The sequence below is a fragment of the Hyaloscypha bicolor genome, assembly GCF_002865645.1.
Source record: "Hyaloscypha bicolor E unplaced genomic scaffold K444scaffold_182, whole genome shotgun sequence".
In the NCBI taxonomy this organism is placed as follows: Eukaryota; Fungi; Ascomycota; class Leotiomycetes; order Helotiales; family Hyaloscyphaceae; genus Hyaloscypha; species Hyaloscypha bicolor.
The window spans coordinates 4,256,242-4,274,442 of NW_020194684.1; the positions used below are offsets into that span (position 1 = coordinate 4,256,242).

The 18,201-nt window shown below is 49.3% G+C and overlaps 7 protein-coding genes across 7 annotated transcripts; 3 read left to right on the top strand and 4 right to left on the bottom strand.

Moving 5' to 3' along the window:
* Positions 1-79: 79 nt before the first annotated feature.
* K444DRAFT_544031 (uncharacterized protein) lies at positions 80-631 on the bottom strand (the record flags this gene model as incomplete). The annotated part of the gene is made up of 1 exon (XM_024876020.1): positions 80-631. The coding sequence occupies one exon, from the start codon at positions 629-631 to the stop codon at positions 80-82; it is 552 nt and encodes a 183-aa protein (XP_024728598.1).
* A 2,549-nt stretch (positions 632-3,180) lies between these two features.
* On the top strand, positions 3,181-4,257 carry K444DRAFT_636961 (uncharacterized protein; the record flags this gene model as incomplete). Its single annotated transcript, XM_024884064.1, has 1 exon — positions 3,181-4,257. The coding sequence occupies one exon, from the start codon at positions 3,181-3,183 to the stop codon at positions 4,255-4,257; it is 1,077 nt and encodes a 358-aa protein (XP_024728599.1).
* K444DRAFT_620780 (putative NADH-ubiquinone oxidoreductase 49 kDa subunit) lies at positions 3,942-6,031 on the bottom strand. The gene is made up of 3 exons (XM_024881780.1): positions 5,277-6,031; positions 4,491-5,226; positions 3,942-4,440 (listed from the first exon to the last, which is right to left on the bottom strand). The coding sequence occupies exons 1-3, from the start codon at positions 5,943-5,945 to the stop codon at positions 4,418-4,420; spliced, it is 1,428 nt and encodes a 475-aa protein (XP_024728600.1). The 5' UTR covers positions 5,946-6,031; the 3' UTR covers positions 3,942-4,417.
* A 178-nt stretch (positions 6,032-6,209) lies between these two features.
* Positions 6,210-7,430, top strand: K444DRAFT_545178 (uncharacterized protein; the record flags this gene model as incomplete). Its single annotated transcript, XM_024876117.1, has 3 exons — positions 6,210-6,254; positions 6,306-6,372; positions 6,424-7,430. The coding sequence occupies 3 exons, from the start codon at positions 6,210-6,212 to the stop codon at positions 7,428-7,430; spliced, it is 1,119 nt and encodes a 372-aa protein (XP_024728601.1).
* A 218-nt stretch (positions 7,431-7,648) lies between these two features.
* K444DRAFT_647713 (uncharacterized protein) lies at positions 7,649-9,282 on the bottom strand (the record flags this gene model as incomplete). Its single annotated transcript, XM_024885370.1, has 5 exons — positions 7,649-8,475; positions 8,529-8,825; positions 8,878-8,957; positions 9,068-9,166; positions 9,218-9,282. The coding sequence occupies 5 exons, from the start codon at positions 9,280-9,282 to the stop codon at positions 7,649-7,651; spliced, it is 1,368 nt and encodes a 455-aa protein (XP_024728602.1).
* Positions 9,283-9,433: 151 nt separating this feature from the next.
* K444DRAFT_602152 (uncharacterized protein) lies at positions 9,434-12,813 on the top strand. The gene is made up of 4 exons (XM_024878716.1): positions 9,434-9,512; positions 9,659-10,440; positions 10,492-10,944; positions 10,995-12,813. Exons 1-4 carry the CDS (start codon positions 9,445-9,447, stop codon positions 12,650-12,652), a joined length of 2,961 nt encoding a protein of 986 aa, XP_024728603.1. The 5' UTR covers positions 9,434-9,444; the 3' UTR covers positions 12,653-12,813.
* A 250-nt stretch (positions 12,814-13,063) lies between these two features.
* K444DRAFT_602154 (kinase-like protein) lies at positions 13,064-16,290 on the bottom strand. The gene is made up of 4 exons (XM_024878717.1): positions 15,911-16,290; positions 15,611-15,848; positions 15,443-15,560; positions 13,064-15,394 (listed from the first exon to the last, which is right to left on the bottom strand). The coding sequence occupies exons 1-4, from the start codon at positions 16,087-16,089 to the stop codon at positions 13,503-13,505; spliced, it is 2,427 nt and encodes an 808-aa protein (XP_024728604.1). The 5' UTR covers positions 16,090-16,290; the 3' UTR covers positions 13,064-13,502.
* Positions 16,291-18,201: the final 1,911 nt, after the last annotated feature.

The window sequence follows — 18,201 nt, forward strand, 5'->3', positions numbered from 1 at the left end:
CTGATATATATCTTCAAGTGAAGCACATATTGAATTCCCTCATTGTCTCCGAACTGTTTACACCTCTCCCACTCCCCGGTTATCGCCCTGCCCTATCCCCAGACAGAACTGCAGCATTTAACTGCGATAACAGTCCGGTAAATCTAGTTCCCACTGGCTCACCAGCACTCTGTCTCCAAGCACAAGAAACCTCCGTTATCACGCCAATTACTACCCTTCCCTCGCTCCTCACTTCCTCCAATCCCCCCATCACCCTGACCTCTCCACAAGGCCTCGGTATCCACGCAATCTGCCTAAAACCCCCATTCCCACTCATCGACTGTGTCCAATCTCGTGGTGTTACGTCTTCATATCTGCAGCTTCGTATGATGCACCAGCTCCAAGGATACGTTGGAGAGATTATCGTGAGAATGCCATGGCCGAGTGGCACTTCTGGTATTGCCAGGTTGGATTTGCCGCTGCGGTCTTGGCAATATGGACAGGAGAACGGGAGCTCGAGATGGATTGTTGTGAACTTTTCGCTGACGGGACTGTCTGGCGATGGGGAGGAAGCTTGATTTGAGGTGCCAGAGATCAGTGGGCCGATGGCAGTGTGTCCACAGGCGTGAGTGAACCTGTAGTGAAGACGCATTCTCATTTGAGGGTGAAGGGTGGAACTGGGAGGAGGCTTGAGTTTCGAAGTTTGGGGCTTTCAAGCGGAGGAGAAATTGCTTGTTTGTAATTGACTGCGTTCAGATCCGAGTGTGCAGCAACTCGTGGAACCCTTCTGAGTTGTCTACCGAATTGCTGTAGGTGGAGAGAGGCAACTGCGAAAAAACCCGAAGTACAGGGTCCATTCCCTCGGCGTTTTGTAATGATTCACAAACTTTACAACCTCAGATAGTCAGACTTATCTCATTTTTACACTTGTTGATTAAGAAGTTCGATAAGCAGTTCCTAAAAACGATACCGAATACCTCAAGTATTAAATGCTCTATGTTGGGAAGTGTTCATTTTCCTTTGCGTCGAGGGAAGCCCTTCTGGGAAAGTTATCGGCTTCTGTACATGTAGTGCGATACTCATTCTTAGAGTATGCTTCGTCACCACCTTTGGCTTCTTTCTCGTGCGGTTCATCGTGGAGTACTGGGACCTCAACTCCGCCTTTTTCCCCAGCATTTATAAATCATTTTCTTGACAGACAATTGGCTAGATTGTGGATTCGGAAAAGTGCATTTACCTTGCTCTCTTTGTTCCCTTCCCTCTGAAGCAACAACGAGTTTCATTTGGCACTATGAAAGAGCTCCCTCAAACTCTTTCTCCAGGATCAACGTTCTGCCATCAATTTCTGAGTACTTCTGTATTCAACTTTCAGCTGGTGATGGAAATGTAAAATTCGCCCCGATTTCTCCATCGCTCGTGAAAGGGGCGCACATGAAAGAAAACGGCCGAATATAATCTACTAATATTTGCCAAACTCTCGAGAATTACCTAACCCTTCACTGACAATTCAATCCTTGCAGAAATTCACTGACAGTGACCGTCTCATATATAGATCTTCACTATAGCGGTGCTTTGACTCCTATCTTTTCGCTTAGCATAAGCGAATTCATCCAATAAAACTCTCTCGACCGTATTGAACCCGTTCACCTTGGTCTCTTGTAAACCTAAACTATCATTCCCTCAGTGACTTAAGCTTGGCCCTCCCTCTATCCACCATTCTTTTCCTTCGGCAAAGTTCAGTCGGAGTAATCGCCTGGTTTAAGTCCAGGAATTCAACTCCTATTCACACGTAATGGTTGTCAAAGCTCTTCAACTTCTTACAACAACTACAACTTTCTGTTAGAATTAATAATCTTCTTCTAATTACAACCCCTTCATTTATCAACTGGACTCCTGTTCAACAAATTCAGTTCCAATCAAGATAACCAGGTCCATCATTTACGAATCTTCTGCTTGCTGCCATCTACTTCATGAAGTAGTAAAAGGCCAAAAGCTCCTCAGCCCCTCCCGCAAATACCAGCTTCTCCCAACAACAGCCTCCTGCCTGAGTAGCGCCCAATTCACTTTATGTAATTGCCTCGTCTTTCTGCTTAAAGTGCTGCAAAATCTTTAGCACCTCCTGAAAACAACCACCTTCTTTCAACAACGACAACACCCTGCCTCGACAGCTTCCTTCCTCGACAACACTCCGCCGCGACAGCTATCTTCCCCCATAACCTCACCGACCCTGAACAACTCTCCTCCTCGACAACCATTTTCTCCCTACCTCGACAACCCTCAACAACTCTCTGCCTGGAGAGCACCATCTCTGATATTCTTCTAACCCAAATCAACCCTCTTTCTAGAAAACGCCAACGCTCCACTTCTTCAACCTGCAACAACCATCTTCCTCCACAGCCCTCTTCCTGAGAGTGCCATCGCTACCATTTTCCTACCCGCAACAACCTTCATCCGATTCACGACCGACAACCTGTCGCAACTAACAACACCATTCCTCCGACAACCTCCTTCCAATTCACGACGATCTTTCGCAATCAACAACGCTCTTCCTCGAAGAACCTCAAAACAATACCTCGACCTTCGTCGTCGGTCTTCTCTCATTCGCATACTATTAATTCAAATATCCTTGTACTACAAGATGCAATAACACTTCTTGTGTCACGCTCACATTCAAATATTCAGCTTAACTTAGCAACGACTGAAAGCAAGCCTTCATTGACTCACCAAGGTAAGCTTTGAGCTAGCAAAAGACACTCTGCAACTGAACTTTTTTGACCGACCAGCGTCCACAGCTGCTTCGCTCCTCCATCGCTCAGATCGTAGTAGCGACCAACTTTCCTTCAGTCCCCCACTTCGAGACCGAAACGTCATCCCTCAAGCAGCTAGGTCTTCTTCGAGACTTCCTTCTTTCAAGCAACTAGCTTCAAAGGTAGCTTCAACTCTTTAATCATACATGTTTTCTTAACAACTGATTTAGTGAATAGCTGACCTTGATTTTTAATAAGAGGCAATCAAGACAACAAAACCCTCAGTCATCCCGAGAGATCCAGCTTTGTGCAAGACAAGCAGTCACAACGAACAGACCTTTCGAGTTACAACACAACAAATCTTTAGCAAGACACTCCCATCCGCTTTGTGTCTTTAAAGCTAAAAACATTTATTCACCTATTCTTGACCAACACTTCACCCATCACAGCCAAAATGTGTGTGAAGGAGTTTTTAGGGTACTCGTGCGGGCACTGCTCGATGCCCTACCTCCGGCCGTGTCCGGTCACCGCGTCTAACCCGACTTTCCCAGCTTGCAAATTCCCGGCCGAGCGACCGATCTATACCAATGAAAACTGCCACAGCTGCGAGAGAGTCCTGTGGAACATGGAGGTGCTGAGAAAGGAGGAAGAGCACCGACAAATGCACAAGCGGCGAGAGTGCCACTGTGAAGTTATCTTCGATGCAGAGGAGCGCGAGAGACGACTTCGACCCAGAGGCAGCAAAGGAAAGGGGAAGGGGAAGGAGTTGGCTCGTATTGAATTCGGAGGTCAAGGTGGAGATGAGGGAGAAGTCGGAGCGGCCGGCGTATCTGGTGTCGCCGGTGTCGCTGGTGTCGCCGGTGTCGCTGGTGTCGCCGGTGTAGCTGGTGTCGCCGGTGCGTCTGAGAAGGGACATGGACTTGATACTCCGAATACTGGTCACCGTGGTGTCACTGAAGCTGGACCCAGAAAGCCCCGTCAAGATTGGGCTCCGGATGCTCAGATGGCAGCTTACCAGTATGTGGGATACCAGACCAACGGTACTGGAAATGGACCGCACATGGCTCAATATGGACAGGGAGGTGGATTTCCAGGTGGAGGAAACACTCAGATGGACCTGGTTCCGATGGCACAAAGACCTGGATATCCTGCTGGCGGTGGAGTTGGTAAAATGGATTTGGATCAAGTCGCGGCAGGACATGGCTTCCCGGTTGGTGGAGTTGTCCCCCGAGAGCACTTGTGGGAGGGTCAAATGGAAATTGGTCAACCAGGCGCTGGTATGAAGTGGTATCCGCAGCAGCATGAAGCTAATATGCCAACAATGCCCGATCTCTATTCATCTCCCACGAGCATTCCCGACAAGATGCCTCGCACCTGGCAAAGATCAAAGTCCGAACCTCCGGAGGAGATCAACCACCCTGCTTCCCCTGCACTTAACTTCACACAGCCCGTTACCGTGGCCGATGCTGTAGCTATTGCTCCAGACCTTCAGCAGCCTGCCATTGTCAGCAGTGACATGGCCCAGTTATGACACATGGACAGGGGCAATCCAGTAAGTTCACATCTCGGGGTGATTTTCGAAAGTTTGTGCTGGCATTGCTAACTCAGCAATGACGTAGACTTGTACAAACAAAGGAAGTTTCTTAATCAATATACAACAACAAATGACAACTCCGCTCATCTCTTTGCTTTTATCGATCGACTTCTCCAAACACTGCATCTTCGTTAGCAACAAGTCATAGTTTTCTTTCATTTTCAACTCACCCAAATCCATCGTCCCGATAATCGCCACTGCATCCGCCAGTAAATGACCCCTCGAAATCTGATCGAACCCACCTAGATGGGCGAAGCCAGGTGCTCTAATCTTGCATCGGTATGGTCTCTCACTTCCATCACTCACGACGTAAACACCCATCTCCCCCTTAGGTGCTTCAATTGCTGAATATGTCTCTCCAGGTGGCACAGTATATCCTTTGGTGAATAACAAGAAGTGGTGGATCAAGGCCTCCATATTCTCCTTCATCGCCGCACGGGGAGGTGGGGAGATCTTGTAGTCCTCTACTCGGATGGGTCCGGCAGGCATCTTATTGAGGCATTGGTGGATAATCCGGAGCGATTGACGAAATTCCTCCATTCGACACAAATACCGGTCATAACAATCACCATTCACGCCGACAGGAACGTCAAATTCAACTTCGCCGTATGCATCATAAGGCTGGCTCTTCCTCACGTCCCATGGCACACCTGAACCTCGAAGCATGACACCCGTGAATGAATAGTTCAGGGCATCGGCTGCAGACACAACGCCAATTCCCTTTGTTCGTCCAATCCAAATGCGGTTGTCAGTGAGCAGTTCCTCGGTTTCATCGATACGATCTCCAAACTGGGTGGCCCACTGGTAGATGTCATCAAGCAGACCGACGGGAATATCTTGGTGGACACCGCCTGGGCGAACATATGCTGCGTGGAGGCGAGCTCCTGAAACTCTTTCATAGAATTCCTGCGTTGAGCTTAGCAAACATAGATTAATCAAACATCATTATTGCTTACCATAAGCTTCTCACGTTCCTCAAAGCCCCATAAGAAAGGAGTAAGTGCACCAACATCCATTGCGTGAGATAGAATGGACATGAGATGATTCAAGATTCTGGTAATCTCTCCAAACAACGTTCTGATCCACTTCGCCCGCTCGGGAATCTCAATATTCAATAGCTTCTCGACCGCCAATGAGAAACATTGCTCATTTGTCATCATAGAGACGTAATCCAACCGATCGAAGTATGGCAGGGCCTGCAGGTATGTCTTGTATTCAATCAACTTTTCAGTCCCACGATGTAACAGCCCCACATGAGGATCTGATCGAACAATCTCTTCTCCATTCAGCTCCAATATCAACCGCAATACTCCGTGAGCTGCAGGGTGTTGAGGGCCGAAATTGACCGTATAGTGACGGATCTTCCTGTTCTCGACTGCTTCTCCATCTAAATTCGAATCGGGATTAAGGTTCATATATTGGGGGTCGCCGGAGTTCGAGGGGTGTGCGAAGTGCTTGTCGGTAGGAATTAACCTCGTTCCCTCGTACGGCTCTGCGTATCTTTGAGAGGGGAGAGCAGAGAAAGCTCGAATTGAAGCTCGTGAGGTGGAGGCTTTCGAAAATCCGGGACGCAAGCAGAGTCGTTTGGCATTGCGGCCGGCCAGCCGGGTAATTGAGGCTGCCATTGCGATCAACAGGCAAGAAGAACTGGGTGTTTGTATCCCAGACTTCAGGCTTCGTATTTCACCTTGAGGAGGGACAGTGATGTCTTGTTGAATTGCCTTCAAGACAGTCCATGATGAGGTCGACGAAATAAGCTCGGACGAAGTGAGCTAGTGACAGCCAATCAGAAACCCTGCACAGAGTCGGAGTAAAAAGTGGCCGACCAATTTTCAGTCAAAATTATTTTCCCATCAAAGACCCCGCCATCAACCTCTACCCGAACAAATATGGCACCGTATCAGCCCTCGAAAGCTGAGCTGGACCGCAGAAAAGTAAGTAGATCTACCCAATATCTCTCTCATTCCTTCTAACCAAGAAATCAGATTGTGGGGATCAACGCCGAAACAGTTACAGATGTCTCCTCGACCGATTATCCAGGACACTATCCGGGTTGGTTGACGCATCTGGATTTGTAGAAGAAGCAGAACTAATTGCCATTAGGAGAGGACCATTCCTGGGACAAGTTCAAGTTTGAGGATAACTTCGAAGTGAAGATCTACAAAAATGAACCACTCGAATCCTCATTCTCCCTCATCGGATTAGACGCCGCAGTCGCAAATGCCTTCCGGCGCATCATGATCGCAGAGATCCCGACATTGGCCATCGAAACCGTCTTCGTAGCCAACAACACCTCTATTATTCAAGATGAAGTTCTCGCGCAAAGATTAGGTCTCATACCGCTGAAGGGAAGCAAGCAAGGTCTACTTGAGTTTTTGAAATGGTGTTCGCCGCCGGCAGAAGGAGAGGCTCCATATTCGATAGACTCGAACACCATCCTCTTGGAACTCAAAATCGCATGCACGCGTAACGAGATGGCTGCGAAGGGAGAGACTGATCCGCTCAAGGCGTACCATAACGCACATGTCTACGCTAAAGATATCTTGTTCAAGCCTTTCGGCCGCCAAAGGAATTACTTTAGTGGGGGAGATGAGATCAGGCCCACGAATCCGGATATCTTGATTGCAAAATTGAGACCAGGACAGGAGATTGATGTGGATATGCATGCGATCAAGGGGGTGGGAAGTGACCATGCGAAATACTCGCCTGTGGCTACGGCTTCGTATCGACTTATGCCTACGATCACGATTCTGAAGCCGATTTTGGGGAAGGATGCTGAGAAATTTGCGAGATGTTTTCCTCGGGGTGTTATTGGGCTTGAGACGGTGACGAAGAAGGAGGCTGCAAAGAAGGGAAGCGGATACGAAGGTCATGAGGGCGAGAAGAAGGCCGTCGTGAAGGATCCGATGAAGGATACTGTGAGCAGGGAATGCCTAAGGCATGAAGAGTTTGAGGGAAAAGTCAAGCTAGGAAGGATACGAGACCACTTCATCTTCTCGGTGGAGAGTGTGGGTCAGTGGGATAGTGACGAGCTTTTCTTAGAGTCGGTTAAAATTCTGAAAGGCAAGTGTGATGTGCTAAAGAGGAGTTTGACGAACATGGTACGATAGAGCGGACAATATCACGAGCATTGTAGGAGTTGTAGGTTCTGGCGTTGGATGGCTTTTTTGATAGCTATCAAGAGCTGACGCTTTTGTCGGTATTAAAAGCCAAATCCCTCATGATCCATGTCTTCATAACTCTATAAGTCCACCCCCGGGATGTCGCAGCAACTATGCAATACAAAGAGCCCCCGCCATTTCGCCAATCATGTTGCTCTTGCCTTAGTTCACGCAGTTGTTCCATTTCCATTGGCCTTTTCCGCAGCAGCATTAGTAGCAGTTGTGAAAAGCTTCGAGAACTTGAGCTTGTATTTAAAATCCACTGAGCCCAAAGAGGGATCGGAAACTCCAATCTCCTCTCCATCCACAACCAGATCTCCCACCTTCTTTTCCAGATTCGGCGCCGTCTTGAGCCTTAAACTCTCTGGGCTTTGCATGTAGAGAGTCTTGGCTTCCGAACGAATGGATGGTTTCTTCAACTGCGCCTCTGGTCTGACAGCCAAAGACTGGATGAATTCGTCCAAGGTCAAAGTCGGATCGACTTCCAGGTCTCGGGCCAGGTTTCCGCAAACAGGACAATCAGGTTTCTTCTCGTGCTTGAATGTGTACGTGTAAATGCTGTCATTTCCACTGTACATCATATAATTATCTTCTGGTCCAAGGGACGGATTCGTTGATGTTGCGATCTTGAAAGCTTCATTACAGCAACTTGCAGCAATGATAGCATTTGTTGACGCAATAGCTGGGATGATATTCTTGACCACACCTTGTGTCAAAGAGTATGTGACCCCTGTGATATTAAACTCTGCAGCTCGGCCCAACGCTTTCTTGTATAACCAGGTAATGTGCTCGGGGTCATCGTTGTCCAATTTTGGAAACGGTTTTTCTTGTTCCCAAGCAATGATATGAGCCCACTCAATGCAGTGTTCCGGTTGGCGAGGGATAGTTGCGAGTGTACAAAGAGGGACGGCGGCCCGCGGTGCATGCATGTCCAACTGACATTCTATACAAGAGGTCAAGGTAGGAAATATGACTCGAGATTGTCCCTTGAAGCCTAGTATGCTACTCAGTATTATCCCCATAATCAAACTCGCTCGAAATGTATACCTTCGGTGCCTCCATCAATCAGAGGTTTCAGACTCTCTGGGTTCTCCATGTCTACTAGGTTCACAAGCGTAGAGTTAATCCATCGTCGAGCTTCAATGCTGTCCAAACCGCAGACAACCATTTGGAACTGCAGGTAGAAGGCATCATCGAAATCCTGGATTTTGCAGTTGTACGGCGTGATCTTAACTCCCTTCACCCTCTTCTCCACAAACTTGGCTGCAACTTCGGCTTTCGATTTGCCAACATCACTGTGTCTGAAAAGGAACTGGCGGTTTAGGTTCGAGACGTCAATGGTATCTGCAACGAGAAGTCAGCTCAGTTCAACAGAAGCGGCGGAGATTCTGCTAACCCATATCTATGACATGGATGTCCTTGAACCCAGAAAGAGCAAGATTCTTCAGGATTTCGCAACCAAGACCACCAGCGCCTCTGCTCGAGAATCAGTACTGATATTCATCATGCTCCAGGCAGACAACCAACATTACTCTAGATACATCGCGTTAGCAGCAGTTTCTTCTCACAATCTTGTAGTAGCTCACAGTAACTTCATATTTGACATACGGTCTGCAACCTCATTCGCATCATAGTCTGGATTTGTGAACGGTCCCGGATTTTGAAGAACATTGTTCAGATAGGTCCTGGAAGAGTCAGCTCCATTCTCTCCGCCGGATGCGCCAGAGCCTTCTTACCAACGTTTTGCCGGTATTGGCATCGCGGCCGATATTGTGCCAGAGACCATTATGGGCTGCGACATCTCTGTCTGGAGGATGTGAGAGTGTTGAAGAAAGGATTTTGGAGCGGGAGGTTGGCACCTCTTATCGCTTATCCGCCTGCATGACACTGGACGAGCTTAAATATTTCACCCGCAACCTCCAGGCTCCCGAAACTCTTCAAACAAATTAGGCCTCATGTAGCCATGGACGGGCTGTTCACTCCCGTGAGTACCTCTTACAAATCTTCTGATCAGCCGGTTGAGGATGCTTTGTATGTATATCTTCTTCTACATACCCCTCCAGCTTTAAGACACCCCACATGCGAGCAAACACGCCACCAGATATTTAGTCTTGACGTACTCATTGTGGCATTGCCAAATATTATGCCTTGAAACGTAACTGACTTTGAGATTCTAGGACTCTAGTTGAAAGTGCCAAGTCAAAGGCTCCCAGTCCCTCTTTTCAGTTTGCTTCCACCCCAGCAGAAGCATTGGAGCTGTTGAGGAGTGAACCTGACCATGACACTTTGGTGTCCACCCTACGGTTCCTTGCCAACTATCCAGACTTTAGCATCCAGTCACCAAGTCCTTTAGCTTCACAGTTGGTCCATGTTTTGGTGTCCGAAATAGTCCCAAATTACTGGGATGTCCTTCAAGCTGGAAAAAATTACAGACCAGCCAAACAAGGATCTTCAAGCAAACTATCTGGATTTGAGTTGGTACTGTCGTGCTTGCGGAGCGTTTCGGGCATAAATTCTGTGTTATTGAGCCTAAAACGGCACATTCAGCAATCAAAAGAGAGCAAGCAGTCTGTGGGAGGACCGAATTTTGAAGAGCTGTTGAGAATCTTTCTCCTATTACTGCAAGCACTTCTCGAGGGTCCCCAGACTGTTGAGATTATATGGAAAAGTATCTATGAAGCATCTGATCCTCCATCAAAGCAGAAGACGGTATGGAATGAGTTTCTGAGCCTTGTAGGAAGCGGAAAGATAATTGGCATTGCCGCCGAAGCAGAGGATGTCATCAATGAACTCAGTAAAAAAGTCGGCGAGAAACATTGGGTTGCGGATGGTGGTTTATTCAGCCATTGGCTGGCTCGCAACCTGACATTTTGGATCAAAATGTTGTCAGCAGATTCCGAGACTTTTTTAAAGCACTGTGGAGAGCTGCTCAGCAAGGCTTTCCGCCTTGGCTATACTGGTTAGTAGATGGAACGTTGGTAATGCGAGAATTAGAGCTGACACTTTTCAGAAAATATTGTCAAGGAGCTATTGGCCTCCCTCCCGCTCGACAGACAGGAGTATTCTACTCGTTTAACTGGACTTCTGAATGTTATTCCAACCTTCGAATACCGCAAATTTCTCTATACGGTTCTCAAGGTCGCCCCTGGACTGTATTTATCCACTTCAGTCACAACTGAAGATGACTCTCAATGGTGGCAGTCTGACACAAAAGTGGTCTCTTCAGTAGCATCACTAATCAGCCAAATAGTGGGCGGTAATATGCCACATCACAAAGAGCACTTGGTATCTTGGCTTACTAGCTCTTCGGGAGCTGGCCTTGGAGATGGTATTGCTATTCGACGGGCAGTAGTTGTTGTATTATCCATGGAAAAGACGGACATTGAGACAGTCCTGGACAAGAGCCTCCAGCAGTTTGGCGATCAGTTGTATATTAAACATACTCCCACAATACAGCAAGATGGTAAGATAAATCTTTCTATATTCTTATAACAGGAGTGCTAACATTGAAAGTTCACACACAAGTCCTACTCCTTGCTGCTGGCTACGTCCACCGAATATCCCATCTTCATTTATCAATGATGATGAGATCAGGAGCATACCTCAATGCTATCTCAAACAGATTGGCTGCATCATCACCTCGTGCTCGCTTTTTGGGCATGGTGGTAGGAGAAGCTCTGTCAGGACTTGTGGACAAAGGGGACAAGAGGATGGATTTCAAAGTGGACGAAATGAGTACCGCTGAGGCTAGGTGGTTCAAGAGCCTGGTGAACGTTTCTGATACTATTGGATCACTTGATCCTCTCAAGTCGGGCAGAGCGGCAAATCTCGCCAAGCATACGAAACCTCGATCTTCGAAAGCAGCAACGAAGCCTCAAGCTCCGTCAACAGGATCCAAAATCATCTCTATCGAGGAGATCGAGACGGACGAAGAAGAGTCAGATGATGATGGCTTGACTCCCTATGCAAAGCCGGATTCTGATGCAGAAGATTCGGATGAAGATCCCACCCTCATCACCAGAAATAAACACACCTCTCCCGTCTACATCAGAGACTTGATCTCCTACTTGAGAGATACCGAGAACTACGACCGCCAAAAGCTAGGCCTAGAAACAGCAGCACCCCTCATCCGACGTAAAACAACCTTCGGAACAGAAGTCACCGATCACGCAGAAGAGCTGGCAACACTCCTCGTCGGTCTGCAAGACAAATACGAGATCGACAACTTCCAAGACATGCGTCTGCAAGGCATGATTGCTATACTAATCGCGTCACCCCTAAAAATGGGCCAATGGTTCTCGAAAACATTCTTCGACGGCGACTTCTCCATCTCTCAACGAGCCTCCGTACTTACTACCCTTGGTCTCGGGGCCCGCGAACTCGGCGGCTTCGGCGCCGAAGACAGCACTCTCACAATTACCAAGCCTCTTCCCTGTTCCTTCCCATCAAAGACTCTTCCCTCGAGCCTGCACAACTACTACAGCGGCACCAAACCCAAAGAAACAGCCGTCGACGCCCTCTCAACCCAGCTCCAAAACAAAATGATCGCGCCCCTCGCCACCGAATTAGCAGACAAGCTCACCGGGCCCTCCATCCTCAAAATCCGTACCTTCAGTTCCCGCATGGCCGTAGAACAGAAGCGCAAAAAGCCCATCGCAAATTCTCTCGCTAAAGTAGTTTCCGATGGCTTCTTCTTCCCCTTAACCGGGCGCTTCTTCATGCATCTGAAAGCCTACGGCTCGTCACATCACAATGTGGTGTTCCAACCTTACCTCCTTGCGCTTTTTATTAAGACCTTGTCTCTACTGCTTCATGCTTCAGGACCCTCTACAATGAGTTTGCCGCAGATGACTTCCGAGTTCTGGGACTTACTGCTTAGCTTAAGAACGCAAAGTATCGGCGACATCACGGTAATCGAGGCGCTCCTCTTCGGATTCATGACGATACTCGAGATCAACGAGGATAAAAGACCAGTAGTTGAAGCGCACGGACGCCAAATGCTTGAGACGCAGGAGTGGGTAGAGGGTGTGTTTGGGCGGGTTGGGGGCGGAGGAAGTGAGGAGGATGAGAGGGTGAGGATGCTTGCGGCAGGCGTGCTGGTTAGGGTTAGGGAGAGTGTGGAGAAGTACCAGGCGCTACTTATGGGAGATTTGGCGAGTTTTCAGGGGTGATTGGGGTGCTGATAGAGGTGTAGCACAGGAGATAAAGCTCCCTGGCATGAGTGTCACTAGAAGACGATGCCTGCAGCTAAACGAAATAAAGCAACTTGGCGTATTATAGAGGGCTCACTTGTTCTCAAGGTCCAATGCCAACGTTGGACCTTTCAAATACCCCCCTTAAAATGTTCTTACTGCATTTCGCAAGCAAGGACAAGTACTCCCTTGATTCCCAGAAATCCCAGAACATTGAATCACTCTCCCTTAGAACCTAGTTGATTGCCCCAACTCGATCAAGGACACCGAAAGTACACTGGGAAGACTTCTCGTCTCAAAAGCTTCAGGTTGATATCCAAGACGATTTCCAACCTAAATCGCACGAGAGTCTCATTTTCAAATGGAACTAGGATTCATTTTACCCATTATATTTCATTGTAGTGTCATTATGGTCACCATCTAGTTACATCCCGTAAACGCCTTCGCTACGATGGTGACCTCTTGATGACCTTTTGGACAGAAGGAAAGGGTCTCAATGGCCTTATGCTTTGATGCTAGTACGTCGCTCCGTTAGTTGGAAATGAGAGTGGTATGGAAATCAACACTAATATGTCAAAAATACGTCAAATCTCGATAAAAGCCTCCAAGTGGACATCGAAGAAAATCTTTATGATTGATTGCATGAAAGTGCCACATTTCAAATGGAATCATATTGATTTACTCGTTTTATTTTCGTTATGGTATCATCCAGTGTCATCATCTTGTTACACCTCTTAACGCCGTCGCTATGATGACTTTTGATGACTTTTGAATGAAAAGAGAACATTTTAATGGGATCCGTACAAGAACTAACAAGATATGAATTTCCTCAATCCTGGGCATTCTCTTGGCGTGCAGGGGCAGAACCGCGGCGAGGAGGGCCCTCGGCGCTGCTGTAAACATCCTTGAAGGCGGAGAGCTGTGCGTTCAGACCTGCAAGAGCTTGTCTAAGTTCGTCCTGCATTTCTGTATTGGAGGCAGTGCCTGTAAGAGCTGCAACCGATGGATGAGGGGGTAGAGGCGGGAAGTGGGCCATGGTATAAGGTTGACCAGAAGTCTGAGATTCTGCTTGGTTGGGGAGAGGAGGCGGTGGCATAGCCTGGTAATCAGAATCATCGGCGCCGTCGTACTGCGGAAGACGTCTAGCGCGACCATTGGCTTGCGGGCCTTCAACATCAGAAGCCGAGAAATCGGACACGTCGGCGATGTCTTGATGAAGATTGCCATTTCGGAGTCGGGTTGGAACAGCAGACTCCTCGCTGATATAAATGGCATGATCCGAGCCTCGTTCGGCGACGGGTTGATACAGTTGCGAGGCATGACGCTCGAGTTCGAAAGGGTTTGCAGAGGTCATTTGCTCACTTGAGGCAGAGACATCGGAATTTGCAGTCGAAGGGCGACGAATTTCGGGAATGGAGTCTGGAAGGCTCATGTCGAGGTCAATCAACGATTCACGCATCGACATTCGTCCCATTGTAGATGTAGTCGTGCCGAGAAGGCCACCGCCGAAGGCACCGACCGGCTCTGTGGGATGGTGAACGAGGGTGGGACGGCTACCGGAGCCAGGAGTAACAGCAGGGCGTGGCAATTCGTAGCTAGCAGGTGGGAATCGTGACAGCTCGGGATCAGCGGAAGCGGGCGGCGCCATAGATGGGAACTTCCAGTCTTGAGTTCTCCTGTTGGTGTTAATATCGGCGGGATCGCTCAGAGCAGGTCGGCTGAAATCGTGCAAGGTGGAATTGTATTGATCTTCGTTCTCATCTTGACGGCGTCCAGCCTTGATGGTGTCCATATCAGAAAAGCTGGATATACCAGTCTCACTATCGTGACCACCGAGATCAATCATGGTATCCTTGATAGACGTCTGAGCCGAATCGTCTCTCAATGGTAAGTCAGATGTAGAAGGTGCTGAGGTCATGACCTTTCCGTAGTGGACCCTGCTGTTGTCTTCGTAATTTGTCATGGTATTGGGGTCGAAGATTTTCTCTAAAGGAGCAGGCATGCGGGCAAGGGCTTCGGGCGGAGGGCGTCGTCTTGAGGCTTTGGTGGGTTGACGTTGGTTAGGACGAGCAGTAGCCTCATCAAAACTGATGGATGGACCGTAGGCATCGAAGACATCCTGGGCGCTGAACTCTTCCATGACCTTCTGATCGAAGACCTCTGTGGTGCTGAAGTTCCACTCATCCTGGCCAGACGAAGCGTAAGATGGCCCTTGAGCGCCGTGCTGCATGAACAAAGACTTCCTGTCACCACCTCGTGACTCCCACACCCTGAACGAGCCGACAAGAGACCGCAGATTGGTTGTAGGATAGGTTGAGCTAGTATTGGCGATATACCTGTGCTTCTGTACTTGCTCGATAGTTGGTCTTGCGCTGGGATCCTCCTCGAGTAGGTAAGCTACCATATTGCGAAGTTCGTTTGAGTAATCACCGCCCTCCAGTCTAGGGACATTCTTCTTCAGATGACTGCCCAGGCGCTCGTAAGGAATGCCATTTGCGACGTTAGGTGGGAGCCCCGTGGCAATCTCAAATGTCATAGCACCAAAAGCCCAGATATCGACCTCCTTGCCGTAACTGGGTGTGTCGTTGAAAAGTTCAGGAGCCATCCAATGGGGTGTTCCAATGATAGTCGATCTCTTGTCCAACTTATTTTCAATGATACCAGCAACGCCAAAGTCACAAAGTTGTACACCACCTTGTTCCGTAATCAGAACATTGGCACCTGGGCAGCATCAGAAGGGGCTCGGCATGGCAATTACGGAAGACCTACACTTGATATCTCGATGGATAATACCAGCCTGATGAACCCACTTGAGGGCCTCAGCTACCTCTCGTAAAATTGGAATGATCCACTTCTCCATCAGTCCCGCAGGAGCAGAAGGTTTCATCTTCGGGCAATTTAGCTGGGTTACAATATTTGCTGCCGAAATTCGCTTACTAGAGTTGCAACACTTCCACCGCCGCAGTGTTCCGTAATCATCCACATAGCTTGGTTAACAGGCAAAGCCTCGATCACATGGTTGATGTTCTTGGCCTTGTTCTCGCTGAGGATCTTCAGAGCGTTGACCTCCTTGAGGAACTCGCTGTACGAATCGGCGGTGCGTGGGTTGAGGGTATCGCTCTCATCAATATCGATGATCTTGACGGCGACGATGGCTGCGGATTTCATGTCCTTGCTGCACCGTCGTCAGTACCTATGCTCTCCCACGTGACTTGTCGTGCGGTGGCGGCGACTTACCCCATGTACACACGTCCAAAGCTGCCCTTTCCAATCAGCTCGACCAGACCGTAGGGGGGCGGGTCCTTGCCAGCCTTGGTGCACTCCTCGATCACATGTGCTTGCATTTGCCTCGCATCTTCGACGGCCTTGGCCTTGACACTGGAGAACTCCGTCGATCGAACCTGGAGTCTGTCCATGTCGCTGTCTCTATTCGATGCGAGGCGCGCCCCTAAAAAAGACTTCGAGTCTTGGATTTGACCTTGGCGGGGGCGAGGGCGAGGGCGAGGGCGAGGGTAAGGGCGAAGGGGGCCGGGGACCAGCGTATGGTCGAAGTCGGCGATGCTATCAGGACGAGGAGTTGGCGCAGTGACATTGATGGAAGGAGGCTGAGGTTGCGGATGCAAAGGGGCTGCCCCCGATCTCGCCAATGCACGTAAGTTTTGGGAGAGTTCGAGGTCGGCGTCGGTGGGGCGGCCGCGTGGTGGTCCGTGCATCCGGTACTGCATCTCCAGCTCGTGCAGAGCCTCTGCCGTCAGACGGCCCATGACCTTCTTCTCTCCTGCCTCTTCACTCTCACTCTCCTCAACCGCATGTCTCGCCATCTCCATCTCGGCCTTCCGCTTGCTGCGCTCCTTCATCATGGTTTTGTAGTCCTCCCCGCGAAACCCCTTGTGGCCTGGATAGATTTCGTTGGCTCTCCGGCGGTCTTCCAATCTCTTCTTCTCTTGTTGCTCCCGCATCTCCCTTTGCAATCGCTCCGACTTCTCACTCTCGTAAACGGCACGCTCCTCAGTGAGCGGAATGCCCCAACCAATGCTAATCTGTACTCTCTCTGCGTGTGACAGAGACTGAACGTCTTGTCTTCCCGAGAATGCTCCACTGGACCCTCTGGAGTCTGGACGCGCGGGTTGCTCCTCCGTTGGGGCCCGGTGGGGATTGAACAGCGGTCCACGATTGTATGTTTGGTCTGCAGTTGTTGTCTGCACTCGGTGAATCAATCTACGCCTACTGTATTCACGCACAGCATCGCCAATAGGTCCTGACGGCAAGCCATGGTGGTCAACCGCGGCCTCACTAACTGGTTCTGCCTGTGCTTTGCTTTGTTCCACCGCAATTGAACCAGCTTCTTGCTCTGCTCTGCTCTGCTCGGCAAGGAGCGCGGTATAGCTCTCTACTTTCGGCTCTGCTGGGCACTTTGCATCCGGACGAATCTGCAAGTTGTCAGTACCGCACTCCTCTCATCACTTAACAGCTAGCTAGGAATCACGCTTTGGTCGTAATTTACCTCTGTTAATGCATAATCCTTTTCGAGTGAAGCTCTTGAATCCAGCCGCTGTGAGAGTCGCATAGAACGTTCCATCTGAACCCCCTTTAGCAATTCATGATCTCGACGACTTTGCATAGGAAAGGCGCTTGCTTACCATGGTTTCCAGAGGAGAATCTGGCGACAGTTCGTCCGAATTCAGGTTGGCCTCGTGCTTGAGAGTCTGTTAGCCTTTTTTGCTTTGCGCTGCCTCTCGCACAAGGAAGCCACCCACCTGGGATGTATCGACATCTGGTTGGCGTCTTACATCTGTTTCCATACTCTGAAGGAACAGATCAGCTGCCTGTCTCCCTATTTGATTTGCTGATTCCATGTTCTGTACTCACCTGCTTCTCCCTTCCAATGGACGCGCTCTGACCTGAAGGTCTCTCTGGACCGGGGTAATCATCCATGGCCAAGCCGAGGTGCTTCCAGCCGATGAAAGCTGAGGACTCTGGCAGATCGTCGACTTCCGTACTCTCGTCGTCTACGCCTTCGGTGTTGTGAGTAGAGCTTGCAGGAATGGAGTTGTGCTCAGCCGAGGCGGGTGCGGGTGTTGATGGCGAGATCGGCTTCTTTGGTCTGAAGTGATATCTGGATGGTAGTTCCGGCCTGGGAATCCTCACTAGCTTGCCGTTGGCTCCTGTCTTCGTAAAGTCACCCCTCATCAACGCATCATATCTCGCATTGAATGCTACCTGTGTCTGCTCTACTCTCTCGGGTCTGACAAGAGCAGCACAGTACTCTGGTTCACTCAGCTTGGGGTCTCCAGTCTCTTCGAAGATTTTGTCCCAGTCTCCTACGGACTTGGCCTGCGCCTCAAGAGATTTGATTCTCTCTGGCAATTGCAATGGCGATGCAGCCTGAGCAAGAGCAGGACGACATGTGTCTGGATACGTTGCCATGGAGGCTTCCTTCGGTGATTTTGGTGCAGTCATCGAACCGTCGTCCGGGCTCATCCTCTCCGGATGAGTTGCCTCGTCGAATGTGGTGTTGCGAAGCGCAA